The sequence below is a fragment of the Protobothrops mucrosquamatus genome, unplaced genomic scaffold (genome assembly GCF_001527695.2).
Source record: "Protobothrops mucrosquamatus isolate PMUCROS unplaced genomic scaffold, P.Mucros_1.0 scaffold253, whole genome shotgun sequence".
Lineage (NCBI taxonomy): Eukaryota > Metazoa > Chordata > Lepidosauria > Squamata > Viperidae > Protobothrops > Protobothrops mucrosquamatus.
Genome location: NW_015386601.1, coordinates 43985 through 63684, shown reverse-complemented (window position 1 = coordinate 63684; position 19700 = coordinate 43985). Strand labels below are relative to the sequence as shown.

At 37.9% G+C, this 19700-nt stretch overlaps 1 protein-coding gene across 1 annotated transcript in view; it reads left to right on the top strand.

Annotated features, from left to right (window-relative positions):
* Window positions 1–19700, top strand: part of PTH2R (parathyroid hormone 2 receptor) — a 39524-nt gene that overhangs the window by 10849 nt on the left and 8975 nt on the right. The window contains exons 7-11 of the mRNA XM_015814463.1: window positions 1279–1432; window positions 2836–2896; window positions 13841–13907; window positions 15762–15856; window positions 19024–19162. Coding sequence (XP_015669949.1) covers window positions 1279–1432; window positions 2836–2896; window positions 13841–13907; window positions 15762–15856; window positions 19024–19162 — 516 coding nt within the window. The remainder of the gene's footprint in view (window positions 1–1278; window positions 1433–2835; window positions 2897–13840; window positions 13908–15761; window positions 15857–19023; window positions 19163–19700) is intronic.

Genomic DNA, 19700 nt, shown 5'->3' with positions numbered 1-19700 from the left:
CGATCTGCTGTACCATTTTTTAAAACTCTGGCTTACATGATGGAGCATCTGAAGGAATAGCAAGAGTCTTGGGCCCACCTTTGATTAGGACAATAGCAGAAACCCTTTCTTTTTGTAGGCTATTCTGTCCATCTAATACAAAATCTGATTCTGATATTTCTGTTGACAACACTTTTTGGCAAGTATATGAAGACGAAATTCACAGATCTTGAAATGGATATATCCAATACAGGGTGGTTGTCTGAATTTACACTGTTCAAAAGCCAGACTATGGGGTCTGCTTTGCTTCATTGAGCTATCATGCTATAAAACATTAAGGAGTGCAGTGCTTGTGTTGGGCTATATAGAAAGCCACTTCATGTTGGCCACATTTTTCCCAGATGAATTAGCTTTGTCTGCTTATGTGTGCATTTGTGAACTTCAACTTTGTTCTTTTAGGAAGCTAGTCTCAGAATCTCTCTCTCTCTCTCACACACACACACATACAATATTTATCTTCCAAATATTTTGGACTATATTTCTCACTTTTTTTTAGCTATTTGAGGTTAATGGAAGTTGGTGCAACAGAACTTAGTTCCTCATTATTGCCGCAATGTACCAAGCTGAGCTATCTCAGATAAGCAACATTGGCACCAAAACAATGTTAATTTCAGACAGGCAGCATTCAAACACTTGGCAGTAACTGCATGTGGATGTTTTTCCTATTGAATTCTGTTACTGTCACAAATTTTAAGTATTTCTCAGAAGAAAAAAAAAAGTTGAAAAATATGGTAAGTAGCTCTATTCTTAGTTTTAATGCCTTATATCAGTGATGGCAAACCTTTTACAGACCGAGTGCCCAAACTGCAACCACTTATGCATCGTCAGGTGCCGGGTGGGTGTGGCCCATTGGGTGGGCATGGCTGCAGTGGTAACGGCAGACTGGGTGGGACTAAAAAGTTCAGTCAATCAATTCCAACTTTGCAAGATTGTTTTTTCCCCACGAGAAGTTGAAATTGACTGATTGATTGAACCTTTTTTTTTTTGCACATGGCGGCGGAGGCCTAAAGCGAAAAGGTTTTATAAAACCCAGCTGAAGACCTAGGACTGGGGCGACGCCACGTGTGCCCACAGAGAGGGCTCTGAGTGCCACCTCTGGCACCCGTGCCATAGGTTCGCCACCACTGCCTTATATCTATTTAATTTTTTTTACAAGAAGTTAGTATAGTTAGATTTAATTATTTCATATTATTTAATTAATTAATACAGCTGTTGGGGTTTTTTGTTTTTGATTAATAGGTGTGGTGCAAAATTACTGTGGTGATATTTATTTACTTCTTGGCAACAAACTACTATTGGATCTTGGTTGAAGGTCTCTATCTACACAGCTTAATATTTGTGGCTTTCTTTTCGGATACCAAGTACCTATGGGGTTTTATCTTAATAGGCTGGGGTAAGATACATTGTTTTTCATTCAAGAATTGGATTTCTTTAAAATTGAGACAATATTATATCTACTCTAAGTAGACCTGTTAAGTGTTACAACACTTTAAATGTTTGTATAACCTAGAAAGCTCTTTGATTCAGGAAAAGTCCAATTTCATTAACTGGATACAGCTCTGAATTTGTATGTCATTATTTCTGTTGATTTTCATTTTGTCCGTTTCATGCCATATTTCTTTGATGTGTTTATGTTTTCTCTGGTATAATTTGATTTTAGCACTTTATATGGATTATTCTTGAACTATTATTTTTTCTATTCTGTAAATAAAATGCACATTTTAATTACTTAAAGATCTATATATAAATTAATTTGCTACCATATATGAATTCTTATTTCCAGCAAAAGCAGTATATTCAGAATTGTCCATCAAACTCTTTGGATCAGATCACTCATGTCATAAGGCTGTGACAGGAGCTAAAAGTTCCCAAGTCAGAGAATAGTTGAAACGTAAACATATAACAACTGCTTGGGTTCAAGGCATGATAAATTTCTGAGAGTATAAAGTTCATCTGGATAATTGGAGGATGGAGTTTATTCAGTTTAATTTGTATAGTATAAATTATTGTGCTATAATCCATTGCTCACCAAATCAGACCCAATCAGTATTGCAAAATATAGGCATTTTTCTTAACAAAGTGTGGCTTGGCGTATGGGTCCCAGACACATCCAAAAATAGTTATTAAACTATATTTTTAATGTGACAGGCATTATTACGTTCAAAATGGAACATAATTGTATTAAATCTATTCATGTTAACTCAATTTCAGTATAAATGAAATCAAATTTGGTTTTATCTTGGTCCTACCAGCTGCTTGCTGTATCATACTCTGAAAGGCAGATGGAACCCCCATGCCAGAAAAAGTTATGAACATCTGACCAAGAGCTGTTTCCATTGAAGGGGGAGTTGATCTGGAGTGCATTTATTATTTTAAGGTTACTGTTGCAGGTGCCACTTCTTACAAAAGGGTGTGTGGCAGTTGCTCTCTCCACTGAGTCACAGTTGGCCTTTTTCCCTGGGCAGATTTCATTGGAAGTGATTAACATTGCAACAGATCACTCTCCTCCTCTTCTTCCTGTCCTCTGTACCTTGTGGATAATAAATATCTGTGCTCGGAATGCCAACCTCTTGCAAATGCTGAGTATCAGAAGCACACAGGACTATGCAACTTCTCTGAACAGTGACTTCTTGGAAGTTCTACTCCATTGAGCAGAAGGCACTTTGTTCCCTATGGGGCCTGCTCCATGCAAATTCTTCTGTTCCTTTCCTTTGCCTGAGAAAGGGGGATATTCTATTTTTATTTCATTTCTCAAGAGACATCTAACAGCAAGCAATCCATTTTTCATATTTATAGGTTTCCCAGCTGTCTTTGTAGCGGCCTGGGCAGCAGTCAGAGCAGCAATGGCAGATGCAAGGTAAATGGACATAAAGCAGAGGTTTCCTTAAATCTTTTTTTTCCCAATGGAAGGACAATAGCTATGTTATTGGTCCTTTCCAGGACACTGTGTGGGGAGAAGGGGAGAGAGACAATTGTTGTGAGGGTGAATGTACACAAAAATAAAGGGCTATTGGGAGAAAAATTGCAATGCATATTTCTGGAGAAAATTGATATATTGCAAGCTGAGAAAGGTGCTTTTCTAGTCTTTCTTCTTTTTACCACGAGTCTTCATCAGAGTAACCTTTTACTGGAAGCTGTACATTAAATGCCATGCCAGAGTAAGAAATTGTTATCCCTGCTATGCAGGCATGCACATGTAAGTAGATTTTTCACAGCAACCAATTAATATATTTGCAACTTTCTTGTTGCAAAGTGCATTTGATTTTACTATAGACTCCTTCAGTCTTTGTGCTCTATGGGTCAGACTTTATGTATCCTCTCTGATATTCAAAGTCATCACATTAGAACAGGGTGTCAAACTCGCAACGCGACTTTTTTTCCATTGCCGGCAATGGGGTGGGTGCAGTTTCGGCATGACGCATCCGGCCCGCAGCCGGCAGTTTGACACCCCTGCATTAGAATATCAGAATTAGATGATGCTCTAAGTGAGGGTAATAGTTGTCAGGAAACATCTTTTTTAACAATCCAAGACAAATGATTCCAGGCAGGCTAGAGAGTAAATTGGAACAACAATGACTGCACAGTCATTGTAGAGATTGCAACATTTTGCCACCTACAGTCTCTTAGATAATATTCAATGAATGTGTGAATCATAATCATGAATTTAAAAAAAAGATAAATATATGAGATACTACAGGTCCTGAATAGAGAGATATTTAGGTCTGGCACTCTGGAATGTCTTAAGAAAAAAAAACATGCTTTCTATATATACACACATACTGATTCATGCAGTACATTACTTCATTTTGAATCCCAAAGGTGCTTTTTCTTCAGTTCTGAAGAAGCTTCTTGGATGAGAAGTGAAACGCCTTCAAAGAAAAACAAGAAAGTCCAGTTGCCTCTTGAAAAAGCATCTTTGGGACAACCACGACCTGGATGACTGAGAATCTCCATAGACATTCATTTTGAATCATTTTCTAGTTGATCATTTTTATATCCTAATCACTGTATGGTATTGGTGACCTGGTTAAGGAAGGAGTACATTCATATTTATCCTTATATAGGTCATCTTCTCATTGTTCTTCACCAGGACCAAAACCTTTGGACTGATTTACCTTTCTGGTAAATTTGCAGAGCAGTACAATAGGAGACCAATCTTACAGAGCTTGTCAGGTAAATTTAGGGTGCTAAACAAATACTATTACCAAACTTTATAGTCTGCAGACATTTTACAACAAGGTTGGGCTCCCTCGTTCTTTATAATTGATTCAGGTATATGTTTAGGCAGACATTGTTCAGGGGATTCACATGAAAGTCCTCATTTTGATTGTAGTGCAATGGTTTTTCTATCTCTAGTCATCCACAAAGAACAATAGGTGTGGAGCCAACCCCATGAGTGAGTCAACATGGCTGCTAACCTCTGAATCTGGGATACTCACTGAATGGTCAAAATGGCACATGTTATGCCATGGAAGCCAAGCACAATATACATTTTCTAGAACTACAAGCATCCAGTTAACATTGGCTGATTTCTAATTCTTCCACTTAGATCAACAAATTTTGGTTCTTGTGGACAATAAGACTGTATGCAGATGAATAAGTTGGGGAGGCATGAAAGTACACACTGTCATGATAGATGCTATCAGACTATAAGTATGAGTTGGGATTCATTTCTCTCTCTCTCTCCAGAACATACTGTATTCCAAACCTTCCACAATATGTCAGATTGATTCATTCAGATAGATTTGGATCTAGAGGAAATTAATACCCCAAAATGTATAATTTATAATTAAGCAATTTGAAACCTCAGTGGCAGATCTCTTGGCTTCCCAATCAATTGCAAGATCGTGAAATTTGGCAGAAGAGGTAGAGCTTTTAACATGCCCTAGTCATTGAATGAAAGGAAGAGGACATGGATGGAAATAACCTTAAGAACCGTTGCTGAGGCAAGAGGCAAAAGGGGCTGAAACAATGGGATAACATTTGGAATTAGCTCAGGGAGACACTTCCCAAATTCAGTGAATATAAGGAAGTGGAGGTATAGCACAACAGACATCGCAAGATTGATGTCAGCCCCACTATGTAAGACCACACCAGGAAATGAACTCCACATGATGTCTCAAACTATTTTTTTTATTAAGATGTACCTACATCAACAAAATCTCAAAAATAAGGAGCCTCATAATTGAACTGCATATTCATTCACAAGTTTCCTCCTTGAGATCTAGGCTAAAGCTGCTTTCATGAAAGGTTGCTTTCTTTATACAGTCATTACAGTCAGAAGAATGTTAGAAAACTTGGAACTCTTTCTTTGAAAAAGATTTCATTTCCTCCTAGTTCTGTTTTTCTTTTCTTAACACTGAAATTTTCACTGAAATAAACAAGTTTTCCCCTTATTTTGCCCTAAATCCAGATTGGAGAAAGAATTGTGCAAATGAGACAATTGGACTGGCTATGAAGGTTTATTTATCTTGGGAGTTTCGTAATTTATTTATTTCTTGAAGTCCATACTTGGTTGAAAGTTATACATAGCAATGATCTTCAGATATAGGAGGACTTGCATTTCTTGTTCTTATGGGTTTTAGCTGGTTGATGTTCTGGAGGGAGTCACACCTCAGTTTTCTAAGACTGTTGTAACTTCAGCTTTTTCTACTTTCTTGGCCAAAACATTCTTGAGTGTGTTTTAGTAAAAGCTTTTTCCTCTACTATGGGAAACTGTGTGTGAAAGTGCTATAGTTTCTCTGCTTTAAATTTGAGAGTGGTGATCCCATGGGTGTTCTCTTATGTATTGGTATGTTTGTCCATTGAACTGAAAATAGGTAGTGAAGCAAAGGTTGATGAGTTTCATGAGTTTGGGCATTTAAATCTTAATCTATTTGGTTAGGTTGCTGCAGTAAATTCTTTCTTCCCCCTCTATGAGATGTTCGAGCTTTTTAATGAGTTCTTTAACTATATTATAAGTTGGGGTCCTGGTAATGATAAAATTGGACAAAGTAATATGTTGGGCATCTGTATTTTGGAGCATCCACGGAAGTATGGAAGGACCACTGCTTTTCATTCACCACTGTTCTTTTGTGATTTGATCTTTCTTGGTGAGGTTGTTGAAAGTTTTTTTTAAATTGAGTTGCCCAGTTTCTGTACTTAGTTGGTATTTATTAGGATGTAAGTTTCTTTGTCCCTTATTAGTTCTTTGGCTTGTTGTATGCATTGCACTTTGTCCATGATAACAATGGTTTAGCCTTTGTCTGTTAAAAGGGTGGTGATGGTTTGGTCTTTCTTTAAAGTTTTGAGGGAAGCTCTGTATTTTGTTTTGAAGTGGCTCTTTTTCTTATATTCTTTTGAGTTGCAACATAATTGTCCACCTTATGTTTTTTTGGGTCTCCATGGTAAGTCCTGTAGTTTTGAATGCTGCTTCCAAGGCTGCAAAATATTGTTTGGCATCCTCTGTTTTGTAGATGAAACCTTTCTGGAAGATATTATGTTTTGTGGTGGATAATGGGCTGCTAGTATTTATTTAGTCTAAGATGAGCATCCATTATCATTAGTTGTACCTTTCTTCAGCTGCTTTGCTGAGCTATTTTCCACACAGCTGCAGAGTTGTAACTGACATTGGTGTGCAAATGTAATAACAGTAATTACTATGAATGTAAACAATTTAATTTAGAGATGTGTACAAATAATGTGCACATACACTGTATGCAATCACATCGCACTCATTTGAAGCCATCCAGTCTGGAGCTTCCCAGATTGGTCATGTTCAGCAAGCATGTAAAGGATAATTTTGATAAAGATTACATTTTCTGTAAAACTAAAAAAGCATGCCTGGATAATTAATGAACAGCATAGACACAAAGCTGCAGTGAAGTTGGATTCCTCTTACATTAATAAATTAATAAAGAGGTTAGATGCCATCGTGTAAACCATGTTTGGGTATGAGCTGATTTGCCTTCTCAGGAGAGAGAGGCTTCCTCTCACATAAAAACATGCTTTGATTCATCCTATACATACTAATTGGTGTTCTTGTGCTTTCCCTTTAAACGTCTTCTTATTAAATCTACCACTCAGATCTCAGTGGCTTGTGGCTTGTTTAAGTCCCAATTGCTATTAACTTGTAAGGGATTCTGATAGCAGCAGACTTTAAATATTTCGGAGTGATTTTTCACAAACTGGCAGGTATAAAACATCTGTGGCTTATGCAAAACACTGTGGTCACTTGACATTTCTTTTTCATCCCAGCTTTAAGTCAGCTTCTTATGGCTAAACTCCTGGCTCATATTTTAATGATATCATGCAATTCAAAAACTTGATGAGCTGTGCTAGGATTCATCTGTCGTAAATAGTTTATCTTGACAATCTGATGTCAATTCTTGAAATATTGGTCTGCTGAACTTTATCATCTCGATCTAGATCTTGGGATCTAGGTTCACCAATAGGCTTGGGCTCCTCTTTTCTTCTTTATTTCATGTAATTTCTTAGGAATTTGGGGAGGGGGGCAAGGGAAGGTGAGAACAATTAACTTGATACTATATGCTCTTCCTACTACCTAGGAAGTCTCTACATGTGGAGTTCAGCCTTGAATAGGATATTGAAAGGAAAGCATTTCAGAGTCAAGTACCACTACAAAAAAAGCTTTATTTCTTCTTTGTAATATATCACTGTTAAAAAGAAAGAAAATTGTTCAAGAAATAAATTTACTGTTAATAACTTTAGCCGAATTAGTCAGGACTCTAGCAGCTAAGTATGGCTGTACATGAAGCTTAGGGGATCATCTTTTTGCAGTTCACTAAAATTATTACAGTGATTCAACCTGAAAGCGATTACAGCACAAGTCACTATGTTTAAGTTTTTCCTTTCCAGTATTGGTAGTAGCTGATAAATCAACCATAGCTGATGCACAATACTTTGAGCATCCAAAGCTATCTGAACTTGAAATGTCAACACTGGAGTAAGGAAAATAAATGCATACAATATTCATTTAGGAAACAGAAAGCAAATGCTTACTTGCAAGATGAGGGATAATTGGAACAGAAATTGTGATAATTGTGAAAAAGTTCTTAGAATTCTGCCAGATTAGGAAACAGAATATTGACTGAATGATATGACTGCAAAACAAGCACACACATTTTGGCTGTATTCATAGAAATAAAATGTCTGGATTTTGGCAAATAATAATTCTGCATCACTGCATTGGTCATACTCCATTTCAAGTATGATGTCCAGTTCTGGGCATTGCACTTGAAAAAAATCAGTCAAACTGGAAAAGGTTTTGAGCTGGACAATGAGGACAATCTGAGGACTAGAAAATAAATCCTGAAGAGAGATTGAAAGAATGATGAAGGCTTAGTTTTGGAAAGATAAGTCTGAAAGGTATATAATATTTGTCTTCCAATACTTTAAGAAAGTTGCATAGTTCTATTCTTCTGGAGCATGCAAATGGTGTATTTGTAAGTAAATTTATATTACATTCCTGTAAATCTAGGTGGCTCTGAAGCCAATAAAAGATTTAAGTTAAGAAACAGATCCCTCCTAATGGTCTAACACTAAATGTAGAAGAAAATTCAGTGGAACTGTTTAGGCAGAGGCTAGGCAGTCATGCAGTTTAAGGGATACTCTCCCTGGACTTCTGCACTGAGCAAAAGATTGAATTCACTGCTGTCAATTCTCTGTATGAACTCTGTTGAAATAATGCCCAGCTGCAAACCTGCTCTGTCAGGGAAGATGCAGCCTGGCTGCCCAAACAGTTTCTGAAAGAAAAAAAACATCTACTCAGACTAGTAAAGCCTTATCAAGTTTAAATTTCAGTTTAATGATTTCATTCATCTAATTTCACAGTCTTTACACTAGTTCACCATCCTCACCTAACTTATTTGTCTGATAGATCGAATGTTACAGCAGACTGATGACACTTCAGCCAGCCTAAAAACCTTTGGCTGGTCTCATCCAAGAGCTTCATATAGGTTTTTAAGAATGTGGGACATAGGATAGAATGTCACAGGAACCCACAAAAAGGTTCTATAGAATCTGTTTAAAATGGTCATTAATTCTGCCTTTTGAAACTTTCTCCTAAAGATCAGAGTGAAATAATTGTGTCCTGCCTTCACATATAGCTCACTAATGATGCTACCAATATACTTTAACCAGAGTCATCAAAGATGGTGATAGGTCTTGGAGAGTCTTCAAAACTATCAGAGAAAATCAGGCTATTTTTGGTACCAAGCCTAGATAAAAAATTAGGAGTCCATGTAATTCGCTTCATTAAAAAAGAACCTAGAAGAAGGAACTTGAGATTGGATAATAGTTATAGTCTAGAATTTCTTAAGGTGTAATGGTTAAGATGCTGGCCTAAAAACCAGGAGATTATGAGTTTTAGTCCTACTTTAAGCATGAAAGCCAGCCAAATTCACTCTCACAGCCCATCCTTTCTCACCTCCCAGAGTGGGGAAAATAGGAGGAAGGAGTATTATGTGTGTTAACTGCACTGAGTTACTTATAAAAGTAATAAAGACAGGATTTAAAAATAAATTAATAAATGCCAGTTTTAAAACATCTGGACCATTCCGCATTACAAAACAGCATTTATAGGTCCATTCAGTCAATCTGATTTAGTGAAAGTTACTGGAATTGGTTTGGATAAAAACTGGTTTAATCTTATTTAATCCAAATGTCTTGTTTACATCCCCTGGCCTCCTCAACTGAAACTAATATGACATGTTCTTAAGAATAGCATCAAAGAATTTCTTTAAAGACTCACTACAAAAGGTGCAAATAAGGCAGAATTAAGCACTATGGAAACCAAATCTATTCATTTACTGCACACAAATTATGTAATTGAAGGCAAGTGCATTGTGCATTTCTAGGTAGCTTCCCTATCTAAGGCCCTGATGATTACCCAGGTTTGCTTAGTTTCAGAAAAGGGATTGCATTCTCTGCCCTTAGGCTGATCTAACACCATTATTATCAAGATAAGTAACTACCTGTTGTTAACACTTCTTCCAGTGGAACAGTACTTTAGAAATGTTTTATATGTCTCAGTTCTCACTTTACATCTTTAAGGCTTATCAAAATTACCAAAATGTTATTAGGAGAAAAAGTTAGAATATGTAATTTTCTAAAAAATGTTTTAAAAGAATGAACTCTTCTTGTGATACATTTTTTTCAGGAAGGAAAATGGCATTTAAATCATTTATTGCTCTTAAAAAGATATGTGTGGGAGGATGATTTTGTCATATATCAGGCTGTGCTTGCCTATTCTTTGCAAAGAGCTATTTCTGACAATATTATTTTCTTATGTATGGCTGTGAAGGTTTCAGCAACAAATCTGAAAGGAGCAGCTTAGAGATTCTCACTGCCTCTTGCCTCCTCCTTGAACTTTGCCACTAGGACTGGACCTTAGCATCTCTTTGCCCATCGTTTCCACCTCCACCATCCATAGTTCCTCACCCTAAAGAGGATAAAGTTCTTAGTAAAATGCCACCACCAGCTTTCTGTGTGTGTTTTTTTTTTTTGGTCTCCTATCTGGCACTTTTAAAGGGGGAGGATTTTGCACTCAGGACAGCAGCCAAGCTTTTGTAGAAGGTTTTTCTTTTAAACATTTGTGATGAAAAAAATGGCCACTGCTAATGCTTTGATAGTGACACAATTATGCCCAGTTAAAAAGAGTTAAACAATATCTGTCCCTTCATGATTAAAACCGATTTTTAAATTATTATATCTAGACCTTGTCCTAATTATGTATTTACTTGGGGAGGAGTGAGAAGTAAACTTCTGAAGTGGTAGAAGAGTCAAAGTTGTGTTTATGATCTTATTATGGACAGTTATTAGCTCCATGCTAATTGTGGTTGTTGGGGACATGCTGCATTTTCTTGTAACTCAATTATATGGAAAGGAGTTTTGTTCTTTTATACTACACAGCAATGAGCAGAAAGCAGTTGGTTTCTAGACACCCATCTATCTCATCCTAATTCTGAAGAGAATCCGAGTTTCAAAGAATCTGGGTTGCTAAAGATTCATTTCCTTTATAAGAAATGTGTACCCACCACCTAAAATTAGATTGATAGACTCTGATTTCAGGAAAACCTGAATTTTACCCAAGGAGGAGTTGCACTAAAACTCATAAATATTCAGAGAACTGGAAGGAAGCCAGTTGTTGCACAGTAATACTCTCTCTTTCCTTAGTGTTAATGTTGCTGTAGAAAAGTAATGCTTCTCAGAGTACTGAAATGTCAGACAGCTATTCGCTACAGCTGCTCCCTTTCATTATGTTATAGCAGGACAAGTTGTAGAATCCAAACAGGAATAGAATGCTTTAATCAGCACAAAATAAAACAGCACAAACTAACAAGCAAACTTCCAGGTTCACCAGAATTCTGCCCCCCCCATGTTAAACTCTCTCTCTCATTTCCAGTAGCTTGTTAGGAGGCAGAGATGAACTAGAGGAAATGCTATGAAGCCTTAATGAGGTACACCTGCGTATAAAAAGAGCTCATGTTGCTTGTGTATTGAAAGAGTCTTCATAGAGATCAGTTTCTAGGATGAAGTGGAACTTGTAAGTGGCCCTATAAAATAAAAATAGTGATAGTTCCTATACTGTTGAACATTGGGAATTCTAAGTAATTGAAGCAGATATCACTTTCTCAACTTTAATGGTGTTGGATGCCTTCCACAGCCTTCTAGATTATGCAGCAAGGGCTGTCTTTTGTTGGCTGAGGTTGTAGAGAATTAAACATCACAGGATCTCTAGGTCCAAGTAATGCAGGTCAGTGTAAGCAACAACTTGAACAGGAGCAACTTCAACTGGGATGCCAATATTCAAATTGGGTGGCTTTATTAATGAAACCAGGATGATCACATTTTTACCATCCAACTTCAAATAGTCACCTCATTTCTAAAAGACGTTGACTTATTCACCGTGGCTATTCTAGTCTCACAATCTTTTCCTAGAGATATAGAATCCCCAGCTGTTTTTTCAGATATGTTTTTCTTATTTGTGAAAAAGTAATCTGTAAATCAGGTTTTAAGATCCAAACTATCTGAAGATTATTTTTAATTAGATTTTATCCCACCTTTATGAGTAATTCAAGGCAGTAAACATACTTAATACTCCTTCCTCCTCCTATTTGCCCCACAACAACAATCCTGTGAAGTGACTTGGGCTGAGAGACAGTAACTGACCCAAAGTCACCCAACTGGCTTTCATGATTAAGTCAGGATTAGAACTCTAGTCTCCTGGTTTCTTACCCAGCACCGCTAGACCAAAATGGTTTTCAGTATGCTTAAATAGCCCCTGAATTGAATCTCATAGCCTCCAGAGGTTGAAAATAAGGTGTGGATGATTCCAGTTTTAGCTACAACTTTTAGTACTGAGTGATTAAAAAAATGTATTGATTTTCTATTCTTAAGGCATCTGTACCATATGTTTAACCCTTTCCAATTGCCTTTTGCTGCTGCACTTGCCTTCCAAATGTGCTAGCTAGTCCATAGCTTTAAGATAGACGTAAAAAACCTTAGTGGGTAAAGTTTCAGATGAAAAACAGCTAAGAAGGACAGTACATAATTCCTCACTTCAAGAGGTACTTTACATCAGGAAGTAGCCATTGTTTACCCCATACTTCAGCATCTGACACATTTATTGTTTGCTATGCAGAAGTAGCTGATACTAATTTTAGATCAGTGAGAATTTGTGGTGTCATTTTTTTCAATGAAAAGCTGTTTCCTGATTTTTTTGCTTTATTTCCTCAAATTAGTTCAACATCTCTATAGAAAACATTTATGTGAACTGCATCCTTAGCCAGGCATAAATCTATTTTCTGGATTCATAAAATGCAGTGGTGTATTTCTCAATTGCAACAAGTCCTTTGAAGATGTGATATGCTCCACAGGAATCAATCTAAAGAAGTAAATTCCATTTAAATGGTTTGTTCTTTTTTACCCAGTTCATTTCTGAGTTAGAGTTGATGGCCCTCTTTGAATCTCTTGGAATGTTCAGGACCCAGACCTCTTTGGTGGTCTCCTCTCACAGCTGGCTGGGCAGGCACTGAACATTGGAGTACAGTCAATACCAGAAAACCCCAACAGCAGAATTGAGGCAGAGGACAAAGAGGGAAAGTGGCTTAATGGTTACAATATTTTGCCCTATTGGATATCCAACATAGAAAAGCTTACTGGGCTATTTTAGCAACAACAGGAGGTTTTTTTTAAAAAAAAAATTCCCTTGGACTTTTCACATTCTTTATCTTTCAAGCAAGTGTATTCTAGTTTCGGTTTATAATAGTACATTTTTAATTCTGTTTTAAGCCACACGTAAGCTACTGAATGCCACTTCTCTTTTTATTTTACTAGAGCCAATTCTAATAAGTAAAACGAACAACTAGCCCTAAAAACACATATAAGGTGAATGGGATCAGAATGAAACTGTAAACCCTCCCCCTACACGCACATGTTCCTCCACACATATTTTTTCAGACTTTAGCTGGACATTCCGATATTTGAACCCTCCACCTTCCATCCCAAAACTAGTCCAACTAAGAAAAAGTGTTTATTATTTTACTATTTCTGAAAATTGCACCTTGGTTTTCTTATTTTTTCCAGATTCACAGTAAAGATGGGACTTGACATATATATTTATTCTTCTTCTCCCAGAAATCTGCCTTGGTTTATTACAGTTGAATGAACCCGAAATCCTTTTTAAAATTCTGAAATTTATTCTGTACACTCTCCAGAATGAATCTTAACAGAAAATGAATATACATTGAGACTGTTTATTTTTACTCTGTTTATTAAAAATAGATTTTTGATTTCACAGATGCTGGGAGCTTAATGCTGGAAATATAAAATGGATATATCAAACTCCAATTTTAGTAGCTATTGGGGTAAGATTACTTGTGTGTGTTTGTGTGTGTGTGTGTATTAAACATTGAACATTGTTGTATATATTAGGATCTGCAAAATGCTGGATGGTAGCAAAGAGATATAGAAAATGCAGATCAGTTATGATAACCCTAGTGTTTATCTTTAGACAATTGCAAAATAATGTTATGTATAAAATGAGATTAGCATTTCTACCCTTTTCTAATGACTATGAGAGACCAACAGGGTTTTGACACTATCCCACATCATCTCCATTAGCAGGCAGACAATAATTCTGTGTGGGAACATCTGACTTCCCTTAAAGATAGTTTTCTATGTTCTTACTGTTAAAGAAAGTCTGAAAGTTGAAATTCTTCCTCTTTTTCCAGTCTTTCAAGGGAAAGGAGAAGAGATGGCTTAAAACTAGCTTTATTACAATCAGATCTGTTCCGCAGCTACAGTATTGCTGTTTTCTTTTTTAATCCAGGAGCTTGCTCTCATTTGATAATTCCGTTTCCATACCCCTGGACAGTTTTGTCCCTGTGCAAGAAAGCATTCTGGCTGGCAAAGAGCTGAGCAATCACTTTAATTGATGCTTTCTTTTTTGTTGTACTTTATAGAACAGGAGATGACATTTTATGTCACAATTAGGAGTGAGATGCTGTGACTGCTTTTGATATGTGAGAACAAAACACTCCTTCTCTGGCACACATGCCAAGTTATTGCACTGCTTTTTATTCTTTTGAGCTGCTTGAATTATTTCAACACTGAACTGCACATCCTTTTAAAGCTGCCACTTTAAATTGCCTGTTGAAAGTTAAAATTACATTTCCTCTTTTTTAAAAAGTAAAAGATGCAGTTAACATATGTTGTATTTCTCAAAGTCTTATTCTGTACTTTAAGGTGCAAGGTGCATTGCTTTGTCGGGCATGCACACTGCTGGTGCATCTCTTGGGATGAATCTTGCTTCACCATCACCCCTCTAGGACAACTCGCTGTGGCCAACTTGCGACAGCCAACTTGCCCTGGCTGATTCACCCTGGCCGTTTCATCCCGAGACAACTCACCACGGGATAACTCGAGAGAGGGACAAGTGAATTGCAGCAGGCCTTGTCTTGCTTTATGTTTGAGCCTTCTCAAGTTAGAAGTCCTCAAGGCTGGGGTGAGCTGCAATTCTACTTGTCCCTCTCTTGAGTCATTCCATGTTGAGTTTTGCTGCAGCGAGTTGTCCTGTGGCGAGTTGGCCATGGTGAGTTGTCCCATTCCAACCCCTGTGTGCCAACTCCTGGTCTGGCTCACTTAAGACAGCAGGGTAACTCAACACTGTTGGCATTGCTTTTGTTGCAATTAGTTGCAAATGGAATTGTAAATACACTGGTTTTTCTACCCAGCTCCAATGCAGTGATGCATCATTTATTTTTTCATAATGGAAAAGACTGTTCTAGCTTTGCTCCCTTACAGTTCTCAGTGTGAAGTTCAGAAAAGTGGCATTTTGGCAATTATGAGACCATTTATTATTTAATATAGAGATCAGAGATTTAATAAAGGAATTAGTCTAGGAAGCAGTTAAATAAATGTGGCTGTCACTATCTTGGCCACTTTTATTCAAAATTTTGCTGAGTCATGTATTTTTCAACGAGCTTCTCAGAGCTGTGCAACAGCCGAGATCAAAATTGGAGAGCTTCCTAGATAGGTGGGATACTAATATTGGAAGTGGTTAGATACAGATTCTGGACTTTTTATACTAGTTCAGTTTTGCCACCTGGTCATCTTGACAATATTATGTTCCACATATAAGAAAGTGTTGAAATACATCCTCAAAACATTCGAAAACATACCTCTAAAAGATGATGGAATAAAACAATTCTGTTTTACAGCTGAACTTTGTCCTCTTCCTGAATACTGTGCGGGTGCTGGCCACAAAAATTTGGGAAACAAATGCTGTTGGCTACGATGTCAGAAAGCAATATAGGTATGGTTTATTTTTAGAAGCAGTCTCTACTAGAACTGACTTGGTCAGACAGAATGTTTTTTTTTACTTGTAATGAAGAAGTCTTCTATTTGGAAATATCTTGGTTATCGTTTGCCTGGAGAAAAGCCAAGTTAGACTCCTGAAGGACTGGTTGTATTAAAAGAAAGGCAAAGACAATTTCTCTACTTTCTCACATGGCTGGACTATATATAACAGTGATGGCGAACCTTTTAGAGACTGAGTGCCCAAACTGCAACCTAAACCTCACTTATTTATCTCCAGGTGCCATGTGTGCATGGCCCACTGGGTGGGCGTGGCTATGGTGGTCATGGCAGATTGGGCGGGTGTGGCCAAGGTGGGTGTGGTTACCTCAATGTTGCTCGTGGGAGGGACACCTGTGGGGGGTGGGCAGGGTTGGGGGAGATCCAGGGGGTCTCTGGCAGGTGGGGCGGTAGGCAGGAGGCTCGTCCTGCAGGGTGAGGCGAGGCAGGGTGGGAGTGCCATTGCCATGGGGCAAGGCAAGGGCCGGGGTGGCTGCTGCCTGACACCATCGGCCCCCGCACACAGAGGCCAGCAAGTGCATGCCCGGGAAAAGAAGAGCATGCGAGGCCAGGAGGGATGGGACGGGGGGGAGGGAAACCAGCCGTGCCGGGATGCATCCAGCCATGTTTTGTACACCAAGCTCTGCATGAAATTAAACTAAAAAGAAAGTGCAGATATTTTGTGGAAAAGCTGAATCATTTTTGACTCCTGGCATTGGCTGCAGAATTTGATTTAAATCTAGACATTTCAGTGTTTGACAGACTCCTTTCCGATTCTGGTCTTTCTAAAAATGATTATAGAAGCAGCAGAGTAACACAGTGAAACATATATTCTATAATCAAATTATCTTTCATGTCTTCATCTTCAGGGGTATTTAGCTGTATTTCCACACCAAAATGCAATTATTTCTTAGTAATTCTGCCAATACGTATTGACTCATAAAAGCTTTTCTTGAATATTGGAAACTATTTAGAAAGAGAAGAAAAGGAACACATGTTAACAGGAAGAGAAAGCCAATATTGTCTTCATAGAATTACTAATCTACGACTTAGAAGAACCTAACTTATGTTGGGGTGCTGCTGAATTGATTAATGCCAGGAACATATTGAGGCCAACTGATGTCCTAAGCAGAACCCTTCCATTGCTTCACTGATGAGACATTATGAGTTTGGTGATTTTCTTGCAGACATTTCATTAGCAAACTAAATAATATCAACAGTGCACTGATGATGTTACCTAGTTCAGCAGTCAAACATCTGCAAGGAAACCATCAAGTTCAGAGAGCACCAAGGTCCCCATAATTTAATCATGAGTTACAAATATTTTCTTCTATGGGAGACTTTTGACTCAGTAAGTGCTGAATAAAACTTGAATGTGGCAAGGAAAGAGTTAAGAGCATGATAGCTAGTGGAATAAAACTCTGTGATGCCCACTTCCCTTCTTTCTCTAAGCATGTACTTATTTTGCATAATAATCCAGGACTAATGAAACCACAATTGCAATTTCTGAGAACAAAAGCAGTCTTCTAGGGAATAAACCTTTTTTTTCATCTAGCTCGCCAGGATTTTAGACAATGATCTTTATTAGTCTCCTCTGAAAAATATAGTAATTGAACCTTCTGCATGCAAGGAACCACTTGATTTCTGAATGATGGCCCTTCCTCACCATAATTGCCCAAACAATCTGTATATTCTTTCTTCTTGTTGGCTTATCTAATAGTAATCACATTCAAGCCAGTTTTATATGAAGATTCATGAATGTGTTAGATTCCTGCCAGTTAATGGACTGGCAGTTCTATTATCTGGATTTTCCAGTTGTATTTGATGAATAAAAAGGGATTACTACGCAAAAGAGATGATGACGAAATCTAAAATTTATTGTTACAATACCCTGGCATGCTGTGTCTCTTTTGACCAACTTGAAAGTAAGGATTTTAAATATGTAACTTCACAGATACAGAAACACATATAGATGAGATGCAGACAGATTGTAAATCTATTTCATAATAAGGTTTCCAAATATTTGAAGTCCTCTCATGTAACTGTTAATATCTGTTTGTCAAATCACAATTCACAATCAGATTGAAAACAATAGACCAAGACATTCCTCTCACACACACTCCCTGCACACAAATAGAAATAAAAAGATCAAATTAATATTCACCCAGGATAAGCTGCTGACATGCTATGCTTTTATACAATGTGTTTTTGTAGTTCACCAATCTTTGTAAACTGGGGCTCCCAATTAAAACTAGAAGCCTTTGGGTGTGTTGTTACTTTTTTTTTTTGAGTCTTGCTATCAAGTTAATTAAAGCCAGACATTGCAGGGATGGATGAATAAATATGCTTTACCAAGTTCCATGCTGCAAACCAATTACCCTTTGAGAAAAAAAATGTGAAGCAATGATATAAGCCATATTTAACTATGTTTATCTGATAAAATCAAAGCTAAAGCAAAATAAGCAGCAATGTTCTGAATGGTAAATTGCTACTCTTGTTTCAATTCTGCAACAAAGAGTGTATGTACTGTACAGGAAAAGATAGTCATGAGATTAAAGCAATAGGAAGAATGACAAGCATCATAACAAACAACTCCAGAAATATTCTCTCCAGCATCAAAATGAAGAATAGGAAATCTTTGGTCTGTGGTTTAACCAGGCCAACCTATACAGATTTCTAGGCCTTGAGTGAGATCATCAAATATTCCAGGTAGAGCAGGAGTCCCCAACCCCTGGGCCATGGTCCACTACCAGGCCTTGAGCCTTTCAGAACTGAGCTGCGGAAGTGGGAAGTGCAGGCACTTGCACACTCCATTTGTGTGAGCGGCAGGTGCACCTGCCGGGTGCTCTTGCAAATGAGTTGCAAATGCACCCGCTTGCCCACCATGTACGAGAAACCATCCCCCTCTCTCTCCCCCCTCCCCTCCCCCATTGGTCTGCAAAGCAAAAAAAAAAGTTGGGGACCTCTGAGGTAGAGCTTCCACATGAGTGACTCTGGTTTGTCCAAACTTATACATTCCCCTTTGGCAAGTACCCTTGGAATGTATAAGATTGCAATTTATATCATGTTCACTTGATGCAGCATGTGGCAGTCTCATAATTATAACTTCTCTTAACTTTCTTTCAGAAAACTAGCAAAATCCACTTTAATTCTGATCCTCGTCTTTGGTGTGCATTACATTGTCTTTGTGTGCCTACCTCACACGTTCACTGGGTTAGGCTGGGAGATCCGGATGCACTGTGAACTCTTCTTCAATTCATTCCAGGTCTGGTGCCATGGTACTACCTTATCATTTATGAACCACTCAGATGTTCAGATACAAAACCAGGGCCACATTGCCGTATTGCTTGCTGCAGGGCAAGAGATACCTAATGAATAGGAATTGCGTAATTGAAAAGCAAATAATACTTATATTGTAAGCATGCAATTTAGTCTGCACACATAAGACTAGGAACAGAGATAATTCCAAGGGCTTCTTATTCCTCTTTTCTGTTGAAGATGCTGCATAAAAGAAGCCCCAGCTTTCCCATAATTCTCCAGGCCTGGCCCATTAAGATCACAAGGGCCCACCTCGAGGATGGGGTCTGGAACCCCGAGAGGTGGCATGCTGCGGGTGCTAATAGAAAATCATTTAAATTGGCCAAATTAAGATTCTTTTTAAAGGGGTGTTTTAATAAATTTTTAGGGGGATCAAGGGTGGTTGGGAGGGGGGAGGATCACCTTAGGTCAGGACCAGCCATGTCTGAGGGTTGCGGTGTAGAAAGGGTGGGGGGGGAGGGTGGGGGGTTGAAGGAGGAGGGAGG